Raw genomic sequence first — 27029 nt, 5'->3', positions numbered from 1 at the left:
GATGAGAAGTCATTAGACTTTATTGTTTTCTAGGAGCCAAATTGTAGCCATGGCCTAAGCTGTTAGATAAACAGCTTAATGGATTAATGGCAATGCAGAACAGCAATGATAATAATCTGTCCCTTATCATGGCTTAATTACAAAGTGGTCTGCCATTGTTTCATGGTTACTGTAATGCAGTCAATCCGTGTAGGGTGTATCTTACACATTCTTAAGCACTCCTTTGTACATGAATGTGGGATACTATCAGTTACTTTTTTGTAGTCAATCAATACCATACTTCGATTCTTCCCCTTTTTCTGGTTTCCACTATAACTTTATTTAACAACAAATGATCCTTTGTTCCATATGACTTTCTTTGATTGCCCTTTTGTTCTACTGCCATAATTGAGTTTTCTTCTAAATGATTATAAACTCTGTTGGTCGTCAATTCCTGTGTATAGTTTATACATCGTTAGAAGACAAGTTATTGGTCTATAATTTTTAGGTAGCTTGCAGTTTCACTCTTAAGTAAGAGCATTGTTTTTTCTGTTGTTAACCAGTGTGGTGTCTGCTCGAGGTGTGCATATAAATAGTTCTTATTCATGGCTAATTCCTCGTGCAAAGATGTTAATACTTTCAGCCTAAAGTTAGGTACTGCATCTGTGCCTGGGGTTTTTGAATTAGAAGCTTTTCTTAACTGTTTCAATCTCTCTGGCTGTTACTTAATCACATTTCATATCCTGTACCTTTAACCCTGTTATTCTTTCTTTTTTTCTATCCATTTAGCATCTTTCTTATGTTCCACAGGATCTTCATAGGTACTTCGCCAAAATGTATCCATTTCTTCTTTTTTGGCGGTCTTTCAATTCCTTTTACTTATTTTCCAATTCTGTATAATTTTTTTGGATCATCAATAAATTGCTTATTTTGTACTTTTTCTTTATATTTATTTTCATATCTTCTAAGTCTTTCTGCCTGTGCTGACATTTTTAATTTGTTATTTGAGATAGTACATGATAGATCCTGGTCTGTTCTAATATTGTGCATTGCTTTTATAACATCTATCTTTCTTAGTATTTTTCTTGATCTGTTCCCTCGTTTATAATTTTCTAACAGTGACACTTCTTGTCTTAGCTGCTTTATAGTTTTCTCTGTTCAATATTTCCATGATGGTATTCACTTTCGCCCCTTCCTTTCCCTCACTACCTTGTGTTCCTGTGATACAACTTTATCAGTTATTAATTAGCAGCACAGTAATACATTCTGTTTACTTCTGTAATATTGCATGGATCTCTATGGACAGTCCTAATTACTATATTCATTTGTTTTATCAAACTATTGACTTTTGGGGTTTTATTAATCTTCTGCAGTCTATTTCTTTCATTGATCTTGATATATCTGTCTATGTATATTAAATCAAGCAACTATTCCCTTAACTCAATTTCTTCCAAACTGGGGGCACGTCCCTTATTTTCTGTTTCCTGTGGGCATTCTATAGAAGATTCTATAGCATCTTCCTATGGCACATTTTCTTCAACTTCATCCTGTGCCATCCATTGCTCTATCATATGGGAACTCACTGGCCTATCACTCTTCAACATTGATTGCATCAGACTTTCCACAGTTTCCTATTCCTTCCTTTGATGTCTAGCTTCAAGTGAATGTTTATTCTGGTTTCCTGTGGAAGGCTCCAAAATATGTTGATATGGCACCTGACCAATTGCTTCCTGTTATACTGGTTTCCCCTTAATTTGGATATCCATTACTCTATCCTGTTGTGGTGCTTTCTGCATTCGATTTACTATACTAAATCCTTCTCTTTGCAGCTGATCCATAATCTCAATTTCTACTTCTTTGACTTCTCCATTGCTAATCTCTTTTTCTGCTCTTCCTCTTAATCTTCTTACTTTTTGTATTGTAAAGTTTCCATATCCGGATTTCTTTGCCCGTATTTCTCTTCAAATATCTTTGGTGCTGCTCTTTTTGTATTGGTTAGTTTTGCTTTCTCCTTTGCATAAATATTACACCATATTGAACCTCTTTTCCTTTCTCCTGTCCATATTTCTTCTTCACACATCTCCTGAGGTTCTTGCTTTTCCTTATTCTGGGGACTCACTCCATCATGCTGTGATGTAGTCTATGTTAGACCTTCTACATTAACTTCTGCTTTACTAATCTTCTTTTCCACATTATAGCTTTTTGTTAATTTTTTTTATTGTGAAATTTTCCATATCTGGATTCTTTTGCCTGTATTTCTTTTCGAATGTCTTTGAGACTGCCTTCTCTATATTGGTTAACTTGGCTTTCTCCTTTGCATCAATACTGCACCATATCAAATCTCTCTCTCTTTCTCATGTCCATGTTTCTTTTTTATATTTTTCAAACATCGCTAGGTTTTGTTATTTATATTTTCACACTTCGTCAGATGCTTCTTTTTCCAAACAGATCAAAGTTTCTTGATCTATATACTGTTTTTCAAAAATCGGTTGTATTAATGAATGCAAATTTTTATTTGAAGCTTCTAACAGTTTCATTTTTACCAGTCCTGGCACCAGTGCACCTGCCAGGAATGGTCACTTTTTATCCTGGGTCCTGTGTACCCAGCTATCTTTTTTGTTTTTGACTTATTCTGTCCATGACATATGCTATATAAATACAATCTATAAATCAATGTCGCCATGGTGAGATTTTGTGAGAAAACAGTGTCCACCTCATGAAGGTACTCACCAAGACTTGAGGATGAATTCAATTTCAGCACTAGTACTCTCCTTTGCTTGCTGACTTTTCATCTCTCCTGATGTCCTGTAGGGATAAGCTGCATATCTCTCAGGATACTTTCATCAAGTAAAGTTTGTACCTATTTTTACATGTGGTATTCTGTTTTGGCAGGGTCTTTTTGTTTTGCTGCTAATAATGCTTGCTGTGAGACCTTTCTGTTTTTTTTTTTTTGGTCTAAAAGTCATACTATGCATAGCAGCATTAGAAGCAAAGCTATAAATATACAGGCAAGTAAATCACTATTGTGTGATGCAGCTGCATTCAATATGCCAAAAAATAAAGAAACTGTAATTTTTTGTGAATTATTGTGACATAAAAGTCCTTTTCCTATAACGGTAGCTATTTTTATGAAAACTGTCAGTTTCAGAAATAAGAAAACTATTGTATTCAGCATTGTATTTCATTTTGAAACTTACAAGGCAAATTGTTAAATATGGTTTACATAAAGTGCACCTGCTCATACTACCTTGAGTGAAGTCTAAAATATTTCAATCAGATGAATTTTGTACTGAGTTTAGATGTATTTCATACTTAATCAATTATATCAGATACAAAGCAATTTGGCCATATTTCTGGAATGAGGGATTTGTAACAATCATAAGTATGAGTATGCTTCATTTGTGTCTGTACAGATTCAAACCTAAAAGTTACACCCCAGTGCCTTTACTTGTTTTTTTCCATCAGAATTATAGGTAGGTAACGTACAATTAATGTGCATGCCTTTCTATGTTCCTTAATGGAAACTTAAAAAAAATAAGTGGATTGTTGCTATAGTTTCAGACTTACCCCAGCCAAACAAAGTGAATCCCCATAGGTATTTCTTGTCTGGAAAAAAGGCCATAAAGATGAGAATGTGAAGGTAAAGTCCTTCCACCAGGACCCAAAAGTAGTTTGTTGCCAAAAAGTAGAGGAAGAGCGTTACCACAACTTTGCAACCAACCTAAAGAAAGGAAAAAGGACAACAAGATTAACCTAAAGAAAGCAAAAAGGACAACATGATTATCAAGATGCTTATGCTTTAAGATGTAATCATTTAAATACTGAATGTTTATTTATCAGTTCTTGTTTTCTTTAAAAAAAAAAAAAAAACACTTTGTCAATTGTAGTTTAGAAATGTATCAGTGTTGCAGACCACCAGGTATAAAGCAACGTGTTTTCAGTCAGTTTACAATCCATGTTTATCATGCATTTATATTCCCTGTTATGTGTTGCTGATTACAATGGACCAAAACTTCGTAAACTTTAATTGCTTAATATGTGCTTCTAATCAAGTCATACAGCAGCACAAACCTACAACTGGAACTTCTACTTGCAAACAACAGAGGATAATCACAAGGCATGTCACTCAGCAAGTTAGCAACAATAAATAAATAAATAAATAAATACACAAATAAATAAATAAATAAATAAAATACTAAGCTCTGAAAATCACCACTGGGAACCTTACCCCTCCCCCTCCCACACACACACACACACACACACACACACATACACACTCACATTTTTTGTATTCTTCATTTAACACAGCCCACACAAAATGCAAAATAATTTCTTCAAAATTTCCAACAGAGATATGACATTAAAATGAATAATACAGCAGTGATGGGTGGAGGTTGTATACAGCAGTGATGGGTGGAGGTTGTATACAGCAGTGATGGATGGTGGCTATATACAGCAGTGATGGGTGGAGGTTGTATACAACAAAGATTGGTGGTGGTTCCATACAGCAGAGATGGATGAAGGTTCTATACAATAGAGATGAATGGAGGTTGTACACAGCAGTAATAGATGGTGGTTGTATACAGCAGTAACAGATGGTGGTTGTATACAGCAGTGATGAATGGAGGTTGTATACAGCAGTGATGGATGGTAGCTGTATACAGCAGTAACAGATGGTGGTTGTATACAGCAGAGATGGATGGAGGTTGTATACAACAGTGATGAATGGAGGTTGTACACAGCAGTAATAAGTGGTGGTTGTATACAGCAGTAACATACGGTGGTTGTATACAGCAGTGATGAATGGAGATTGTATACAGCAGTGATGGATGGTAGTTATATACAGCAGATATTGATGGTGGTTGTATAAAGCAAAGATATATGGTGGTTGTATGCAACCAGTGATGGGTGGAGGTTGTATACAGCAGTGATGGATGGTGGTAGTGATGGGTGGAGGTTGTATACAGCAGTAATGGATGGTGGTTGTATACAACAGTGATGGGTGGAGGTTGTATACAACAGTGATGGATGGTGGTCATATACAGCAGAGATGGATGGTGGTCATATACAGCAGTGATGGATGGTGGTTGTATGCAACAGTGATGGATGGAGGATGTATACAGCAGAGATGGATGGTGGTTGTATAAGTGGAGATGGATGGTGGTTGTATACAGAAGAGATGGATGGAGGCTGTATACAGCAGAGATGGATGGTGGTCATATACAGCAGTGATGGATGGTGGTTGTATACAACAGTGATGGATGGAGGATGTATACAGCAGAGATGGATGGTGGTTGTATAAGTGGAGATGGATGGTGGTTGTATACAGAAGAGATGGATGGAGGCTGTATACAGCAGAGATGGATGGTGGTCATATACAGCAGTGATGGATGGTGGTCATATACAGCAGTGATGGATGGTGGTTGTATACAACAGTGATGGATGGAGGCTGTATACATAAGAGATAGATGGTGGTTATATACAGCAGTGATGGATGGTGGTTGTATACAAGAGTGATGGATGGAGGATGTATACAGCAGAGATGGATGGTGGTTGTGCAAGTGGAGATGGATGGTGGTTGTATACAGCAGTGAAGGATGGAGGATGTATAGAGCAGAGATGGATGGTGGTCATATACAGCATTGATAGATAGTGGTTTTAAACAGCAGTGATGGGTAGAGATTGTATACAGCTGTGATGAATGGTGGTTGCATACAGCCCTTCCTGTCAACATCAAACTAAGTTATACCCAGCCCTGTTCAGTTAGCATATATACACACTGGACTATAAAGTGGGGAATATATCTGCAGTTCTTAACTGCATAAACAAGCAAACAAAAACACTATTTCATTTAGTTAGCCTACACAAGAGCATGCAGCCATGTTTAAGTTTAACAGATGTTTCTGATAACAACAGCTTACGCTTAGGTTAGCACATCTTTAATATGGTGCTTCCTTCTAGCACCAGTACCAGTAGGCAAGAAGGTGTATTATTATTTTTTTGTTTTATTTACATGTCATCTTTTATTTACTAAAAATGTACTATGACATACCAGATTTTAAGATCTGAAGGGAAAATACAGCAGGAACAAGCGCAATGCAAGTCTATAGACCAAAAAAAAAAACATTTTAAATGATTTTGATTTTTAACTTACAAATTTTGAATAGATACTTTGGTGTGGGCTTCTGATGTCTTTATGCTGTGTTGAATTTTTGAGATTAAAAATGATTTATGTATCATGTAATGTGTGAGGATATCTACCTGTATGACCTGAATTTTAAGTAAAATGTATGGTTCCCAAGCTTTCGCTAAGAACAATATTTTAAGCATTAGTCATGAACAATAAAATAAATATATCACTAAGAAGTTTACTGCTGGATTATCAAATGCTGGCTAAGGCAATGAGTTACAAACTCAAAAACCGAGGTATGAAACACAATATAAGGTGCACATACTCTTTAAATCACATAAGGACCTTCCCAAGTTCCAAGGTAATACAATTAATTAATTATACACTTCCACCACTTAATCATCTTTTGAGTGGCTGGATACATACATTCTCAGACTATAGAAAAACAAAACAAAATGTTCATCTTAATGTAGTTTATAATGTTTAAAGGTTACCTAAAGGTACAACATTGTCCATCTGTTTCTCATACACACTTTGAGTAATCGAAGCTAATGACTATAAATAACACAGCAAAAATCTAATCTGCACTGCTGTTTATAAACTGAAATGAGAAGGTGTAAATTACATTTCCTGATGGCTGTTAAATGCTATTGAAGGACAACTCTGTACCTGATATGTAAATGAATTGCTATAGAAAACAGATTATTTGCTCTATACATTGCTCAATGTTCAAAAATCGGCCATAAACCTTAACCAAGGTCATTAAAGGTCTCATTCCATTGACACAGTGTCCGATATGTTTTATCCATGTATCATTCATCTATTATAAATGTAAAGAGTTCTAAACTGATTATGATTATGACTCAAAATTTTAAAAGCAATGAATTCCATCTCCTTTTTGGTCTAAATTGGAAATAACTATGTCCAATGGTGGTTTACATAATCTTCCTATCCACCAGACACTGATTATTTCGTGACCACATCACATGATTAATAAAACTGATTCCCAAAGTGCTAAATAATTCTATTTTGTTAGAACTTTTAAAAATCCAAACAAGGTCACCTCTAACAATGTAGACGAGATGGTTAACAGTTTTAATCTCATCAATCTAGCCTCATAATAGATATCTGATAATCTTATCTTCCTATTAAATAACCTCTCAACCCTCTCAAGTCTAGAAATGTCTGTTCTAGAGTTAACACAAAACCCTGATCCATATTCCATAAATGGTCTAATAACTGTTTTATAAACTGGAATTATGACAACCTCATCCCTAGAACATATAGTTCTATATGGATCTTAATAAATGGATATGCATTTTTTAGCATTTTATTTGCCTGCCCCTCAGACTTCAGTTTATTGTCCAGTATGATCCATAGGTCATGATAAGACAAACTGGTTTAAAGTATCAGCTAATAAGACTAATGGTGATGGAGATCATTCCTTTGTGACAATTGATAGAGCAGATATTACTGTATTAGAAGTTGAAGATTCTTCAGATTTGGTCAGAACAGATATTCTTGTAATTGGAGATTCAATTATTAGAGGAACTGATACTTATATTTGCAGAGAAGATAATGAACATTGAATAGAATTATGCTTGCCAGAAACAAAATTAGAATATCTGAGACAAGCTTTGGGATGCCATAATGTAAGAAAGTACAGACCTGTTTTTATTCATGTCACAATAAACAATCTCATCCACAAGGATTCTCTGACTGTTAGGAGGGAACTTACAGCCCTCTTAGATAGTATAGCTTGTATAGCTTGTATTGATGTTAGTATGTATTTTTCACAAATCATATATAGAAAGGATAGTCAGGTCAACATGAATGAAAAGATTTTTGGAGTAAATACCTACATGGAAAAAATGTCCTGTTTTAAAAATTGGAAGTATGTAGAGCATCCAAGCCTTGTTTCAGGCACACATGTTTAGACAAGATGGCTTGCATTTGTCAAGATCAGGGAAGATAATTTTTGCAGCACATATTTTGCAATATTTGACAAACACTAAGCAGGATTTTTACTAGGATGAAAATTTAACAGGTCACAGATAGCAATATTTGATGCATCTCTGATGCTTGTTAATGCTAGGAAGATTAATAATAAAATTTTCTTATTGGAAAATTTGTTACATTCCGATAAGATTGATGTTTATTTCTGAAACACGGTTAAAGAACAATGAAAGCAAAACAGTCACTATCTAAAACTAACTGGAGTGATGTGCTCAGTAGAGAAACTGCAGATGGAATGTAGAAAGTTTTAAAAGAGAAACTGAATGCAAAAAAAAAAAATTAACATCAGGATCTAGGTATACAACATCAGAGGTATATAGTTCCATTAGAACAAGATACCTGATTAAGGTGATAGTCAAAAAATATAAAAAATGGAAGAGAGATTGAACTACAACTTTGAAAAATGAAACAAGCTGGAAAAACAAATTAAGCATAGTGTGAGATAAGATCAAGAAAAATTTGAAGAAAACGTATAAAAAGATATTGAGCATAAGAGGAAAACTTTTTATAGATATTAAGATGTGGAAGGAGTAAAGACATACAAACTGATAAACTGTGTGCAAATTCTAAAATTTATTCTCAGACACAACATATTATAGATATATTTACACAATCTTAAGAAAAACAATTTAGCTTCACAAAGTCGATGACAAGTTGTCCTACTGACATCCAGGTAACTTCAGATACTGGAATCAAATTAGATTATATCGAAAAAGAACTGCACAAACTGGATCCAATCAAAGGACAGGGAGGAGACGGAATTAGTAATAATGACCTCAGAGCACTTCAGCAAAAACTTACAGTAGCATTATATCCATTATTCATTAGGTCATATAAATATGGGGAGAGTCCTCAAGATTGGAGACATGCACTTATTAAACCTGTCTTTAAGGGAAAAGGGATTAGGACAAACCCAGAGTCATACAGACCCTTAAGTCTGCTTTCATGTTGTGGAAAAATAAGGTAATAATGGATAAGTTATTGTCAGAACTGAATAGACTGGGATTTTAAACAATATATAAGGTTCATAGGTTCATACTAGGCTATCTGCCCTAGGGCATTTATAAGCCTAGCCAGAGTGTGTTTGGCTTTCACCACCCATTTTAAATTAATTTTGCTATGCCCTTTTTCGAGGTTAGTATACTGTGCCTCTGTCTAACAGTGACACAGAAGTGATACCCGGGGTAAACCTACGATCTCCCATCCACTCATCAAGATTCCTCTTGAAGAGAGTCAGTGAGGGACTCTGCCTAACCTGGACTGGGATTTTATTCCAGAGTGAAGGGAGCCTCTGGGTTATGAATCTGTCCCTCCAGCATGTCCTATTTATTTCAGTGCTGAGGTTCAAGTCTCTTGAGTGTGTAGCTCGATGGGATTTGGATTTTCTGAGGTGCAGCATGTCCATTAATTACGGGTTGGACATGGCTTTATATGTCAGGCACAGATCGCCTCTGAGCAGGCGGTATGCCACTGAGTAGAGCTGGAGTTTCTTTAACCGGGCAGCATATGGCATCTGTTTGAGCCCTTTGATCCTCTTGGTGAGGTACTTTTGGGGTCTTTCCAGTTGTAGGTGTCTGGTAAGGTACATCCCAAAAGGGGCATTGTACTCAACTATGGGTCTGATGAGGGATGAGTAAAGAGGCACGATGACCTCCCATGATCTAGATGTGAATCCCTTCATGATTAGGTGGGCTATATAAAATGTTTTTCTAACCACTTTGGCCACGTGGTTGTCAAATGAGAGATTGCTATCAACTTGGGTCCCCAGGTCCCTATTTACTTCTTCTGTACTTAATGGATTACCACCTATGTGGTAATTTGTGGGCACTTTGTTTTTGCCAAAGGGGATGACTATACACTTTTGGCATTTAGCTTGAGGCCATGGCTCTGGCACCAGTTGTCTGTTTCTATGAGGCCCTTTTGGAGGATGCTTGTGTCGGCTGGAGAGTCGATTATGGCACCCAGTTTGCAGTCATCTGCGAACTTGGTCAGCCACAGTCCTTCCGTGTTGGCCTGTACCTCTGAGAAATATACACCAGACAAGAGAGGTCCCAGGACTGAGCCTTGTGGGACGCCACTTGTAACTGGTTTGGAGTCTGACATGGCTCCAGCAATTCTAACCATGTGGGTTCTGTCCTTGAGCCAGTTTGCAACCCATCTAGTGACATAGGGGTTTATATTTAATATGGTGAGCTTATCTATAATGCCCGAGTGGGGTATTGTATCGAAGGCTTTTGCGAGGTCCAGGTAGGCTGTGTGGACCACCTTCCCCTCATCAATGGCCTTGGTGACTGTTTCAAAGAAATCAACCAGGTTTAAGAGGCAGGATCTGCCCTTAACAAAGCCAAACTGGGTAGGATCCAGTGTCTGTAGGTCCCCAATATCTTTATTTATGAGGTCCATGATGATCCTTTCCATAGCTTTGCAGACCAAGCTAGTCAGGCTTATGGGGTGATAGTTTCCAGGATCCGTTGAGGCACCACCTTTGTGGAGAGGGACCACTGTTGCTGTATGCCACTCTTTGGGTACATATCCTGTAGTAAGGCTGAGACTGAACAGTAGTTTTATGTTTGGGTTTAGCTCTTCTTGGAGTTCATGTAGGGCGCAGCCGGGACACCCTCTGGTCCCATTGATGCTGTGTTTTTTGCTTTGGAGAGGGCAGCTCTTACCTGAGCATCTGAGATGTCAGGGGGCAGCACTCTGCTAGGATAGATATTTGCCCTTTTGGTGGGGGGGGGGGGAGTTTGCTCTGAACCTGTCAGCTAGGATGTTGGCAATGTCTGTGGGTTCGGTGTACTTTTTGTCATTTTGGACTAATTCTGAGCATATCTGGGAATTCCCACCCAGGTTCCTAACATAACTAAAGAAAGCCTTGTGATTATCCTTAGTGCCCTGTGCATTTCTTCTCTCGAAGCTGGCCTTAGACGATTTTATGACTGCCCGTAGTTTTTTGCTAATACTGATCAGAGATGCCTTCCCTTTTTGGGATTTTGCTCTATCATATAGTAGCTTCCTCCTTCTATTGTATAGTTTATTTATGGCTGGGGTCCACCAGACAGGACGTCTGCCTTTGGAGGATTGGGTCTTGGTTTTATTTGGGATTGCATGATCCATGCATTCCTGAAGGTGTTCATAGAAAGCGTTTATAAAGGATTCTGCAGTCTGGGCCGTATTTTCCACAGGCCCGGGGGCTTTGAAGGATTCCACCTCGGTTTTGAAGAGTGTGAAATTTGCTTTAGAGAAGTTTTTCACTGTGGTTTTCAGGGCAGGGGGTGGAGTCGGGATGTGAATATCCAGTGAGATTAGTTCATGGTCTGATCTTACCAGTGAGGGATACACTTCTGGTCTTGAGCATAGAGTCCCCATGTTGGTGAAGATCAGGTCCAGTATATTTTCCCCTCTTGTGGGAGTGGTAACAAGTTGTTCCGTAGCATTTGAGTTTATAAATTCTAGGAACCTTTGGGCTAGGGTGTTGGAGCTAGAGTAATGCTCCCAGTCTATGTTTGGGTAGTTGAAGTCGCCCAATATAATGGTGTTTGGAGAGACCTTCATATTTTCCAGTGTTCTCAGGAAGGCCGAGTGGGGTTCCTGGGTTTGGGAGGGTGGTCTGTAGCAGGCTATAAACTGGAAGGCAGTTTTACCCACTATTAGTTGCACATGGATAGTCTCTGATGCTTCGTGCTTTGCCACCAACCTGGAGGTGTGGGTATCTTTGGATATCGATACTCCCCCTCCTTTTGTGGTTCGGTCCAAGTTTTGGGGCCGAAAAGCATGGTATGAGGTATAACCTGGTAGTGCTGGGGTGCTCTCGGGAGCCTTGAACCAGGTTTCTGTTACTGCACAGATATCAATGTTCTCCATGCTAAGGAGAGTTTTGAGTACGTGCATCTTGATGTTTAGACTTCTGGCATTGAGTAGCATTACTCTTAGTTTCTTATCCCTTGTGATACCTATGGAGGTGGGTTTATCTTTTGAGCCTTGCCTAAAAAAGGCCCTATGGGGGTAGCAAGAGCCTTTGCCAATATCTGAAAGCCCAGGGGTGACAGGTGCAAGCCGTCCCTAGCGAAGCATCGTGGCTCGTCGAGCATGTCATCCCAGGCTGACAGGCATTGGATCCCCTTTGAATGACACCAATACTTAAGCCAATTGTTGAAATTGATCATCTTTTCTTCATATTGTGGCATCATTCTTGGTGAGGGTAAGATGCTACTCAAGGTCAGGGTCATACCGGCCTGGGCTACATGCTCAGAGAGCTCCTCTATGTCTCTTTTCATGTAGTCCAGGGAGGTACGTCTCAGGTCATTCACACCAGCATGGACAATGACTGAGTCATATTTGTACTTGCCTTGGAGTGACCTGAGTGCTTGTGTTATGTGGCGGATCCTAGCGCCTGACAGGCAGCTCATCATGACCTTCTCCTTGTTCAGCCTGGTGAGCGGGACGTCAGTGTGCCTGATGATAGAGTCACCTATTACAAGTGTATCAGGTGTGTTGTTTAGCCTTAAGGGCTGTGATTGTTCAGCACACTGGCTTTTTGAGCTATGTGTTGCACGTGTTTTGTTTTGGGGTAGCGGTTGCTTGGGTGTCTGCTTTGGAGGTCTCTGCTGCTTAGGCAGATTTTTATTTAGAGCCTCCAATTATGTTTTTGTGTGTTTATGTGTTTGGTTTGCATAAGCATAAATAATAATAATAAGCATACATATGTTGAAAATAGTTCTATTACCATCTGTGACATGATGTTCTATAACAATATAATAACAGCTATGAATGAAAAAATGTGCTGTGATGTAATTTATACAAATTTAACTTTAGCTTTTGACAGGGTCATACACAAGACACTGATCAATATATTAGTAGAACTAGGTATTGATGTACTCTTGATAAGATGGATAGCTGCATGGCTAACAAATAGAACACGACAAGTATCATACAGCAACTGGACAAACGAAATTACAGTCAGAGACTCCCACAGTGCTCTCTCCTAGGCCCTTACTTGTTTAGACTGTATTTTTCAGACCAAACTTTTTCATCTGAGGTGTTATACAGTCTATGTGCAGATGACCTGAAATTGGGTAAACTGATTACATGTGTTGCAGATAAGGCATGTCTGCAAAACAACTTGACCAAATTGACCGTTTGGGTACAGGAGAATAATATGCTGATAAATTCATCAAAAACTAAACAGATGAGATTTGAGAGACATAAATAGAAAAGTGAATATTTAATACAGCACACAGTTCTTGAAATGGTAGACTCATTTAAGGACCTGGGTATATGGATAGATCACACTATGAATTTTTCTAATCATATCAACCAATTTGTTAATGATAGTTATAGCGCTATATGTTGTATAGAAATATTTATAAAGTCTAGGAAACCATAAATGATGAAGCCATTGTTTGTTAGTTACATTATTCCCAGATTTGAGTATGTAATAACAATGTGGACACCTTATAAGAAAACACTTATGAGTAAACTGGAAGCAGTACAGTGGAAATATACCAAGGGGACCCATGGATATGAACATTTAAGTTATTATGAAAGACAGAAATATCTGAACTTGTACAGTATCTCATAGATGTCTAAGAAGAGATCTTATTCAGGTATATAGGACATTTAGAGACAACTACCTGTGGGAATGTTTGGGATTATCAAAAACTAAATCTACTAGAGAATCATCAGACAGCCTATGGAGAAGATTCTGTCGGAATGAGAAATGTAATAACTGCTTCTCTGAGAGAGCTGCTGATGCATGGAACAGACTACCAAATTACATTAAAGTAAGTACTAGTTCAAATATTTTTTAAGAACAGCCTGGGCACTTATTATGTGAACAAATGTTTTGGTATATTAGCAAGCTAGAAGGGCATTAATGCCAGTGCTTGAAATATTTGCACGTCTGTATGTATGACTTAGCACTAGTGTGCAATTTCTGTTACTGGTTACTCCTTTTATTCTCCAGTAACTGTAAATTTTTGATGCACATGTATGGAATTTCTACAGGTACAATTTCTACAGTAATTTCAGCAGCTAAATTAGTACTCCTTACTCCAAAACAAATCTCATCAAAACAACAATATTCAGTATTATCTCTGCCAACAACACCACGGAAGAACAAGTAAACCACAAAAAAATTACCAGGGGAATCACATATCACCATTTTAAATTCTTCCACCATGGTTAAAAAAAAAACTAAAAAAAAGCCAAAAAACAAACAGAATAAAGAAACTAGGTATGTTATACAGAGTAAAATCCTATCATTCTGATATAGCCATCCCTCTTTTATGCTGTCCCAATCTTCAATAACCTTAAAGTCTCACAACAGTCCAAACCTGAGCAACGTTATAAACCCCAACATGAGAAAGAGCTACAATATCTCTAAAGGAAGTCCCCAACAGGTTGGAATGGACTTCCTGCAGAAATGAGGCAAGAGACATTTTAATTATTTGGAGACAAACTAAAAGAGCAACCGTTGAAAGGCAATGAATGCTCCTGCTTCTGTGACAACTTTTATTCCTTGCAGCTAATCTTATACTTACATCTTTTTTGTAAACATATGCTTTTAACCAATACTCACTGATTGAATGCCTGCCTTATTCTAACACACTATAAATAACAATATCAATTGCATTTATAATTGTAAATAATATACAAATATATTAACTCTACTTTGTTACTGTACTATGTACATTTCTGTGGATTCTTTAGAACATGCAGGAGTTTCTGCTTGTGTTTTGCATCATGGTGCCTGGGTTGTGGTGTAAAAAGTTATAAAATTGAAATAAAGAAACATATCAATAAATAAATAACCCAGTTAAAGAAAAATATAAATCACTATGTGTGCTGTCATCTGCCAGAACATATCTGTTTTAGAGAGGCAATTAATTGCACAGGTCTGTTGTGAAACATCTTTGTTTAACTCTGCTTCTTAACCCATCTTCTGATATGTGAGTTAGTATCAATAAACTCCTGTTATTATTAGGTATGTATTATGATATCAATACAATTTCTTCCTTGTTTTCATATTGATTTAATGCTACTAAATGCTTATTAATAAATCTTACTACAATACTAATGTTGAAATTTAAAATTTAAGGATGTGAATTTAGTGTTCATTGTTTTATTCCCTTGTAAAAGCATTGATTTAATATATAAGTAGAACCTCCTGCAAAACATGTAATGAAAGTGTCACTGTGGGACAGGTATAAAGTAACAATCACAATGACATTTCTCTTTAGAGTCACATGAGAGTTTCATAAAAGTACATGATAAAAGTGTCAGACAATTGCAGTCAGAACTTAAAACTTGCTTCTGTTTAGCTTGAAGTATAATGCAAGCCAATCTTTTCTTGTTAAAAATGCCAGATACTGCCTTTCATAATTTATGCAAAAGCCATAAGATATAATGATTTTGATCTTTCTTAATAGATATGCAATTACTTTATTCTCTTGAACAAAAGACTGTTAGGGGTTTGTCTTCTGATGACTTATGCCATCTCATCTCTATATATAAAACTTTAAATCTCTCAATGCACTACAGACATCAACATTTTTCTATAGCACTTCTACACTTGTGAGAATTATTTCAGGTCAGTGCCATTAAAGATGTTGTTGTTGTTGCTTGTGTGTGTGTGTGTGTGTGTGTGTGTGTGTGTGTGTGTGTGTGTGTGTGTGTGTGTGTGTGTGTGTGTGTGTGTGTGTGTGTGTTTGTGTGTGTGTGTGTGTGTGTGTGTGTGTGTGTGTGTGTGTGTGTGTGTGTGTGTGTGTGTGTGTGTGGCGTCCACTACTAGTAGATAAAAGCAAATGCCCTGATGATCAGAATTCCTGAACTGCATTCACTGAAAATATCTTGTGGAAAAACAATTTCTTAAGTGTTTTTGCAGGGAGACAAGCTCCCATGTATCCTCTGAACTTATATAGACATAGTCCACAGTTGCACCAACTTGAAGAAGGAGGAAATATCCCCAAAAAGGGAATCACTCTGGCACAACTCAATGTCAGTGACTTCCTATCGCGGAACTCTGATCATCAATGAGTTGAACGTCAGCCAGCTGAAGCTTGAGAATTCAACCTTTGTCCACCAGTAGGTTACGTGTGTGTGTGTGTGTGTGTGTGTGTGTGTGTGTGTTTATGTGCATGAATGCCTGAAAGCATGTGAACAGAAGAAGGGAATTGTTTATACCAATGTGATTGATGGGCCGACAGTGTAAACACTGCTGCTGCTGTCACAGGTCTGACAATGATAGTGGTAGAAAAATTGATTCAGAGACATGCTTTTAAGTCAGTAACGAGGTCTTCCTCATTGCAAGCAAAGCTGTCTCTGAATAAAATTTTTCTCATATCATATCAATTGACCTTCTTGCAGTGGAAAATTTATGCAAATGGCAAGAATTTCTTTCAGTCCTAGGGACTATCTTTCAATATTTTGTACGTTTTGATATTGTTTTTCAAATAGTTGATGTTGTTATTTACTGCTATGCTGTGAATCTCATATTTCTTTATGATTGTGTGCTTCTGGAGTTTTTACTCACAGGCTGAGACAGAAAAAGGTCTAAGATGATCAGTACTGTATCCCAAGTGACAACTACAGGATCAGCAAAGTACCCCATGTAACAAACACAGGATTGCATTAGTACTGTACCCTGTGTAACAAAAACAGGATCAGTACTGTACCTGCTGTAACAAATACAGTATTTGCACTGTACCCCATGTAACAAATACAGGATCAGTACTGCACTCCATGTAACGAATACAGGATCAGTACTGTACCCAGTGTAACAAATACAGGATCGGAACTGCACCCCTGTAACAAATACAGGATCAGTACTGTACCCTGTTAAATACATAAAGGATTAGTACTCTAACCTCTCAAACAAATGCAGCATCAGCACTGTATCCCACATAAGAAATACAGGCTCAGTACTGCATCTCATGTAACAAAAACAGTATCAGTACTGCACCCTATGTAACAAACACTGGATCAGTACTATACCCCATGTGACAAGTACAGTATCACTACTGTATCCCATGTAACAAATACAGGATGAGTACTGCACCCTGTGTAACAAATACAGGATCAGTACTGTACCCCATGTAACAAATACAGGATGAGTACTGCACCCTGTGTAACAAATACAGGATCAGTACTGTACCCCATGTAACAAATACTGAATCAGTATTTAATCCCGTATAGCAAATACAGGATCAGTACTGTATCCCATATAACAAATACAGGATCAGTACTGTACTCTACATAACCACCAGACCACCACTGTACCACATGTAACAAAATACCAGATCAGTAGTCTACCCCATGTAACAAGTACAGGATCGGTGCTGCACCCCGTGTAACATATACAAGATCAGTACTGTACCACGTGTAACAAATATAGGATCAGTACTGCATCCCATGTAACAAATACAGGATCAGTACTGTACCCTGTGTAGCAAATACAGGATCAGTACTGCAGCCTGTGTAACAAATGCAGGATCAGTACTGTACCAGTTGTAACAAATACAGGATACATATTGTACTCTATGTAACAAATACAGGATCAGTACTGTACCCCGTGTAACAAATACAGGATCAGTACTGTACTCCATGTAACAAATACAGGACTCGTACTGTACCTCATGTAACAAATACAGGATCAGTACTGTACCACATGTAACAAATGCAGGATGAGTGCTGTACCCCATGTAACAACTACAGGATGAGCACTCTACCCAGTGTATCAAATACAGGATCAGTGCTGTACCTCATGTAACAAATACTGGATCAGTACTATGCCCCATGTAACAAGTACAGTATGACTACTGTATCCCATGTAACAAATACTGGATAATTACTGTATTCCATGTAACAAATAGAGGATCAGTACTGTGCCCTACATAACAACTACCAGATCAGCACTGTACCACATGTAACAAATACAGGATCAGTACTGTATCCCATGTAACAAATACAGGATCAGTACTGTACCCTACATAACAACCACAGAATCAGCACTGTACCCCATGTAACAAAATACCGGATAAGTAGTCTACTCCATGTAACAAGTAAAGGCTCAGTGCTGTACCCCATGTAATAGATACAGGATCAGTACTGTACCACATATAACAAATACAGTATGAGCACTGTACCCAGTGTAACAAATGCAGGATAAGTGCTGTACACCATGTAAAAAATACAGGATATGTACTATACCCCATGTAACAAATACAGGATCAGTACTGCACCCCATGTAACAAGTACAGTATCAGTACTGTAGCCCATGTAACAAATACAGGATCAGTACTGTACCCCATATAACAAATACAGGATAAGTACTGTATCCCATGTAACAAATACAGGATCAGTACTGTACTCCATGTAATAATTACAGGATCAGTACTGTACCCCAAACAAATATAGGATCAGTACTGTACTCCGTGTAACAAATACAGGATCAGTACTGTACCTGGTGTAACAAATACAGGATCACTACTGTACCCCATGTAACAAATACAGGATCAGTATTGCACCCCTTGTAACAAATACAGGATCAGTACTTCACCCCATGTAACAAATACAGGATCAGTACTGTAATTCCTGTAGCAAATGCAGAATCAGTACTGTACCCCGTGTAACAAATCCAGGATCAGTACTGTACACCATGTAACAAATACAAGATCAGTACTGTACCCTGTGTAACAAATCCAGCATCACTACTCTACCTCATGTAACAAATCCAGGATCTGTGCTGTACCACATGTAACAAATCTGGGATGAGTACTGTACCCCACGTAACAACTACAGCATGAACATTGTAACCAGTATAAAAAATAAAGGATCAGTGCTGTACCCCATGTAACAAATACTGGATCAGTACTATACCCCATGTAACAAGTACATATCACTACTGTATCCCATGTAACAAATACAGGATCAGTACTGTACCCCATGTAACAAATACAGGATAAGTATTGTATCCCATGTAACAAATACAGGATCAGTACTGTACTCCATGTAACAAATACAGGATCAGTACTGTACCCCAAACAAATACAGGATCAGTACTGTACCCAATGTAACAAATACAGAATAAGTATTGTACCCCATGTAACAAATACAGGATCAGTACTGTACTCCATGTAACAAATACAGGATCAGTACTGTACCCCAAACAAATACAGGATCAGTACTCTACCCCATGTAACAAATACAGGATACGTATTGTATCCCATGTAACAAATATAGAATCAGTACTGTACTCCGTGTAACAAATACAGGATCAGTACTGTACCTGGTGTAACAAATACAGGATCACTACTGTACCCCATGTAACAAATACAGAGCCAGTACTGTACCCCTTGTAACAAATCCAGGATCAGAACTGTACCCTGTGTACCAAATACAGGATCAGTACTGCATCCCATGTAACAAGTACAGTATCAGTACTGTAGCCCCATGTAACAAATACAGGATCAGTACTGTACCCCATGTAACAAATACAGGATAAGTACTGTATCCCATGTAACAAATACAGGATCAGTACTGTACTCCATGTAACAAATACAGGATCAGTACTGCACCCAGTGTAACAAATACAGGATCAGTACTGCACCTCATGTAATAAATACAGGATCAGTACTGTAATCCATGTAGCAAATACAGAATCAGTACTGTACCCCATGTAACAAATCCAGGATCATTACTTTACCCCATGTAACAAATACAGGATCAGTACTGTACTCCATGTAACAAATACAGGATTAGTACTGTACCTCATGTAACAAATACAGGATCAGTGCTGTATCACATGTGACAAATACAGGATAAGTACTGTACCGCATGTAACAACTACAGGATGAGCACTGTACCCAGTGTAACAAATACAGGATCAGTGTTGTACCCCATGTAGCAAATACTAGATCAGTACTATACCCCATGTAACAAGTACAGTATCACTACTGTATCACATGTAACAAATACAGGATCAGTACTGTACCCCATGTCACAAATACAGGATAATTACTGTATTCCATGTAACAAATAGAGGATCAGTACTGTACCCTACATAACAACTACCAGATGAGCACTGTACCACATGTAACAAATACAGGATCAGTACTGTACCCCGTGTAACAAATCCAGCATCAGTACTCTACCTCATGTAACAAATCCAGGATCCGTACTCCACTCTGTGCAACAAATACAGGATCAGTACTGTACCACATGTAACAAATACAAGATCAGTACTGTACCCCACATAACAACTATAGGATGAGTACTGTACCCAGTGTACCAAATACAGGATCAGTGCTGTACCTGGTGTAACAAATACAGGATCAGTACTGCACCCCATGTAACAAATACAGGATCAGTACTGCACCCTGTGTAACAAACACAAGATCAGTACCGTACCTGGTGTAACAAATACAGGATCAGTACTGTACTCCATGTAAGTAATACAGGATCAGTACTGTACCACATGTAACAAATACAGGATGAGTACTGTACCCCACATAACAACTATAGGATCAGTACTGTACCCCATGTAAAAAATACCAGGATCAGTATTGTACCCGGTGTAGCAAATGCAGGATCAGTATTGTACTCTATGTAACAAATACAGGATCAGTACTGTACTCCATGTAACAATTACAAGTAAATAAACACATAAACAAACAAATAAATAAATAAACACATATTTAAATACATTTATTTCAAGATTGTTGTTACCATCTCAAGAAATCTTTGAACTTGGAAAATAAAATGTTATTCTCTCCACCTTTTTATCTGTTTGCAAAGATTTGATAGCTCTAGATGAAATAATAGACTTTTTATTGTTGAGCAGCAGAATCGGCTTATGTGCATTCAAGTTTCACCTTCAACAACAGGTTGTTCATCTCCTTCTTGCTTTCAACCAACAGAACGCTATCATATGCATATTTGAGATTGTTAATATGTCTCCCAGGAATTTAGATTCTAGCACATGATTCATTTAACCCAGCATTTCACATGACTTGTACGACATATAAATTGAAACAGTGCACTACTATTCAATACCCACTGCTGTTAGTTGACCTACATATATCTTCATTAGATAGCAAGAAACGTGCATCAATGTCCTTATTTGTCTAAAAACCTCCAACAGTTTGTCATATTCCACACAGTCAAAGGCTTTAGAGTAGCTGACAATGCAAAAAAAGTGTTATGGAACTCCCTTGCTATCTGTATTATCCAGTGAATGTTAGCATTTTGATCTTGACTTCCTGTTACTCATCTGAAACCAGCTTGTACATCTGTCAGTTCTTGGTCTGTACTTTTCTGAAATCTACCTTGCAGGACATTGAGCATTACCTTGCTAGCACATGAAGCAAGTGAAATTGTTTGATGACTTGAGTATTCTCTAGCATTACTTTTTTGAGGGGACTATAATATACATTTCCCTTTTCCAGTCCAATCAACTATGTTATGCTTTCCAAATTTGCTTTCAAATAATAAGCAATGTGTAACAGCATAATATTTCATGATTTTAGACTAGTAGCTGAAACTGAATCACTTTCTCCAGCCGAATTATTAGGAAAGCACTCTACATGATGTGTAGTAGCCTTTGGTCTAAGAGCACATCATCATTCTATTAGAGATGTCTAATCCTTTCTTTTTGATTATTCTGCATACACCTGATACTTCTTCTTACCATCTTCTTCTTCTGCTAGACCACTCCCTTTTCTGTGTTTTATCATCCATATTTGGATGAATTAGATTTTAACTTATTGAAAACGGTATACAGAATATTGAATGTAAAGTTGAATCACCGAGGTGACACACTGTCCTGAATGTCTAACAAAGGGATTGCAAATCCAGCTTAAGCAACAATTCCTCTCTTTTCATTTTGAGATGCCTTGTGACTGTTTCATGCACCACCGGAAGTTTCTGTTAACGTCACACATATCCTGGAGTGATCGCACATCTTCTACTTTCCATTATCTTCTTCCATTTATTTGCGCTTATATTTTCTTGCTCTTCTGTGGAAATCTGCTTTCAGCTTAGCATATTTTCTCTATCTTCATTGCCTTTTTCCTTCCTGTTTTGTTTTCATTGACCTTCTGAACAATACAACTTACTGCTCTACCTTCTGGGCCAAAAGTTGTGCAAAGAGTTCTCATAAACCCTACTCTTCTCACAAATTTATTTTAATCTAGACTATTTTAACACTTTACAATTTTAAAGTCCAGTTAGTCTTAGTGAGTGTTTTTATGATAACATCTGTATTTCATGTTTTTTAAATTTTATTCATGATATTTTAATACTCTTTGTCTAATATAATGGCAGTTACATTTAATAAAATGAATTGAAATGAAATGAACAAGCATACATACTCTCAAGATGTTAAAAGTATTCTCTAAAGGACAACACTAAGCGAGATGAGACATATTATATTTATTTATATTTATTCCAGTTTGGTGATCGGGGAGGTCCACTGGACTCGAGAGTCCATTTTCAGTGGAGGCCTGGGGAAAAAAGCTCCAGATAACAAGTTACAAATAATGTTTACATTGTTAAGCTGTGAAGGTTTGCATAACAAGTACATAACATATAGAATTTTTTACATTCCTAAGTTACTAATCAAGTTGAAATAACAAAAGAACGATTCTTTTACATTGCATACAGTATATAGTTGTGAAAACGTTTTATAGCAGGAAGGGTTGTAGCTAGAGAAGGAATCTAATACTAAGTAGTTAAGAAAATTACAAGTAGGTATGAAGGAGAGGAAGAGAGACAAAAGAGTGAGCGGCTGGGAGGAGATTGGTTATAACTTATAGTAAGAACATGAGAGAGGTTTGAAGGGAAAGGAGGTTAGCCAGGAGAGAAGGAAGGGGAGAGGTTGGGAGGTAAGGTGTGAGGAGTGCAGTTACATTTTCTGTGAAGAAGCAGGTAGGAGTGTAATCGTCTTTTGAAGGTGTTTAGGTTGTCACAAGCTCTCAGAGTGGAGGGCAGGACATTCCATTTTTTAGCTAGGGTGAAGGAGAGTAGAAGCTGACCAGCAGGACACTTTGGTTTATAGATGGAGATGAGGTTTTGGTGAGTGGATCTAAGGGGTCTTGGTGGGCTGTAAGGTTGGAGGATATTAGATAAGGCAGGGCAGCTGGTGGGTTGATATAGTAATTTGTGGGCTGAGACTAATTGGAGGAAGTCTAGTTGATTGGGGAGTTCTAGCCAGTTTATAATTAGTAGGGAGGAGCAGTGGTGGGAGGAGGCTTTTGCCTTAGTGGCAAATCTGGAGATTTTGTCGTAGCATACTTCTAGTCTGGAGGTAAGGGTGGAAGATAGATTAGTAAGTAGAGGAGCACCATAAAGAAGGGATGGGAGAAAGTAAGTTGTGGCTATGGTCAGTCTAGTAGACGGAGAGAGGAAATGATTATTCCTGTAGAGTAGGCTGAGCTTTATGTGGGTTTTCTTGATGTTGAGCTGGATGTGGGTATTGAATTTTAGGTTTTCGTCAATGGTGACTCCCAAGAGTTTGGTGGAGAGAACAATATCAATGACAGAGTTGTTGAGGCTTGTAATTTGGAATGAGTTTTTGTCAATGTGGGTGGATTTTGAGGGGGAAAATAGGAGGATTTTAGTTTTGTTGGCGTTTAGTGAGAGGTGGTTTTGGTGCATCCATTTTTCAGTGGTTGAGAAGGCAGATTGAGTTAGAGTCTTGAGTTCAGTTTGGTTGGAGGCATATCAGATGAGAGTGGAGTCATCTGCATATTGGACAATTTTGGTGAAGGGAATGGCTTTGTGGAAATCATTAATAAAGATGTTGAATAGCAGAGGGCCAAGAATGGAACCTTGGGGAACTCCTGTGGGTGTTGGAAGGAATGTGGAAGACTGACTTCATCAGAATCAGATCAAAAATACACAATTACCAACATTTAAAAATCCCTCTTCCAGTCATGTGACATCCAACCAATAAAAAAGAGCTTTCAATTAACTAATTACAAAGTAGCACGTAATTCATAGGTTCATAGATATGTACTAGGCCATTGGCCCTAGGGCCTATACAAGCCTAGCCAAAAAGGTACCTTGACTTTCGCCACCCAAGAAAATTATTTTCCTGTGCCCCTGTCAAGCAGAACCCCAATTACATTTTTAATCAAGCTACACACCGTCCTAAAGAGGTGAGAAGAAAAATTGCAAAATAGTGGAGTTATGTTGAGTTGCACAAATCTGCTGAGGCTAGATATGAGGTAGGCATGATTATCATTACTATTATTATTATTACTATTATTATTATTATTTTATCATTTCTTAACCAGGTAAATTTTTGTTGACCCTATTCGGTTATGACATGGACTATGAGGGCAATGATAAATTCAGTATATACATAAATAACTTAGAGTAACCAATTATCCAGGACATTTTTGGGAAGAAAATGCAGTATTAACAGGAAATACATGCAGGCATGGGGACAACATATAAAAAAAAGCACACAAAGGTCAGAGGTTAGGATTAATCCCTAGGGCAGTAAGACACAGATTTAAACATTGAACCATCATGATGTGTATCCTGTATGGATATCTGGGACAGCTGACCTTGTAGTTGTATGTCTGCAACAACATAGCACAATATCCATTGGTTGTAACATGGGATAGTACTCAGAGGATTCAGCAATGTACTTAGGACATGTAACTGTTCAATCCCTGCACCTCTCCATCTGTACTGTTTTTTTTTTACCTATACCATCAAAGTAACTGTACTTCACATAGCAGATAAGCCAGTCATGACAGTTCATGAACACAAACCAGGGAAACAAAATCAATCCAAAAAAAAAAAAAGATCGCACAAAGTGATAAGACCACACAATAATATACTTTAATAATCAGAATAAGCTCTTTCACCAAACACACTGACTACATCAGAATCTGGTCAAAAATATACAGCCACCAACATTTAAAAATCCCCATTTCCAATCATTACATCCAACCAATAAAAAGAGCTTTCAATTAACTAATTATAAAGTAGTGTGTAATTACATTCTTAATCAAGTTACACACCATCCTAAAGCATAAAACATAAAAACCTATCTATACATTTTTTTAATAATATTCTAATAAAACTCGAGTTTGATAAGACATAAGTCTCACAGTACTAGCAACAGAAATACACTCATTCAGGCCAGTAAAATCATTGGCTCTCAATTTAAGTTGCCATAAAGTTTCCCTTTCCTCAATCAAGTCTTCCCAGGGCCCACGCCTCACACTTTTAATGACAGTATCAATACCCAAAAAAGCAAATACATGCTCTGGACATTTTTCTATATATTTAAAAATAATTGTTTCTATCATTTCTTTTAATTTCAGCTATATGTTCATATATTTGTTCCCGAAATTTATGCTGGGTCTTCCCAACATAAAAACACTGGCATTGCTGACACTTAGCTAAGTAAACTACTAGAAACACTACCCAAAATATCAACAGTCACATAAACAAGAACCAGACTGAATTCCAGGCTGAAATAAATGAAAATATGCCAAAATGTTAAATAAAATATTTTACTGGTGCTTCCCGGTACCTCGGCTCAACAGCCTTTCAAAGGAATGATTTTTTTACACCAAAAAGTGCAGCAAATTTAAATACACATCAATTGGGCTCATTAAGAAATCATTCAATTGCAAAAATGTTAAACAATGAGTGTTACTCATTAACCCTTACTCATCTGGGTCTATATTAGATCACCAAATGCTTAAAAAAGCGAACGGTGATTGATCGAACTTATGTAAGTGAAAGCTTAAAATATCGAAGCAACAGAAACCCAAATTTTTTCCTAGGGAAAGAATTCGGTTGTATGTTTCTGTTGCTTTGGTATTTTCAGTGCTGTGGTGGAAAGGTATGGGTCAGGTTCAGGTAAGTGTGCGATTGTGTGGATGTGAGTGTTAGGGCAGGTTAGGGGAGTTAGGGTTAGGGAGCAGGTGAGGTGAGTGTGCGATAGTTACAGACCTTAGGGTTAGGGTTTGGGTTAAGGTAAATGGATAGTTAATGGTGTGTATATAGTTTAGTGTAGGGTCAGGTGTCAGATTTTAGGTGTATGTGTGTGGATTGCTGTTTGTTTGGTGTGCTTGTGTTGTGCGTATGTGTTTTGGAACAGCGATTTTTTTCCCTAGGAAAAAAATTGCTGCTCTGACAGTTTGAGATTGTAAGCTTTCGCTTACATAAGTTCGATCAATCACCGTTCGCTTTTTTAAGCGTTCGGTGATCTAATGTAGACCCACTCATCTTTCACATTCAAATTACAATATATAAAAATTAATTGCATTTTGAATGAAAAGTAGTACATATAAAATGCTTAAACACCCAGGATATGTGATACATGATGAATATACATATATAAATATATAAATGCCACATATGCCAAAATACATTAAATAATGAGCTTGATTATTAACTCTATAATAACATATTATGATAAAGAATTTTGTGACCTTGTTGTACATAAATAAACTCCTTTATAAAGGAGAAGACAGATATATAAAGAAGAAAGAAACAAAATCACATGTTAATGAAATTAGATAACTATACTCATATAAGCGCTCAGACTCTTGAAATATCAAATGGGCACACTATTATTCAATAACAAATATTGATGTTAAATTCCTGATTTAAACCTCTAGGAAATAATGTGCCATAGTTGATAATGAATTTGGTCTCCAGCTTCAATAATTCACTAAGAAAAACATCACCATGTTTATTGGATGGCTTGGCCAGAATGCTAAAAAATAAACTGGTATCAAAACCAGCATGAACAGCCTGAAAATGCTCTGCCACAGGATTTTCAACCTTGCCATGTTTAATGTCACCCAAATGCTCCATTATACGATTTTTTACCATTCTTTTAGTTTGCCCAATGTACCACCTAGTTGGGTCACATCCA

General features: G+C 37.4%; 1 protein-coding gene across 2 annotated transcripts in view; it reads right to left on the bottom strand.

Annotated features, from left to right (window-relative positions):
- The window catches only part of PTH1R (parathyroid hormone 1 receptor), a 1409870-nt gene that overhangs the window by 133159 nt on the left and 1249682 nt on the right, over positions 1 to 27029 (bottom strand). For both annotated transcript variants that reach the window (XM_044065852.1, XM_044065853.1), the window contains exon 7: positions 3547 to 3700. In XM_044065852.1, coding sequence (XP_043921787.1) covers positions 3547 to 3700 — 154 coding nt within the window. The remainder of the gene's footprint in view (positions 1 to 3546; positions 3701 to 27029) is intronic.

The sequence above is a fragment of the Protopterus annectens genome, chromosome 3.part0 (genome assembly GCF_019279795.1).
Source record: "Protopterus annectens isolate FY-2018-M chromosome 3.part0, PAN1.0, whole genome shotgun sequence".
In the NCBI taxonomy this organism is placed as follows: domain Eukaryota; kingdom Metazoa; phylum Chordata; order Ceratodontiformes; family Protopteridae; genus Protopterus; species Protopterus annectens.
Note: the sequence above shows the minus strand (reverse complement) of the source record. Positions and strands in the feature narration are given on the sequence as shown.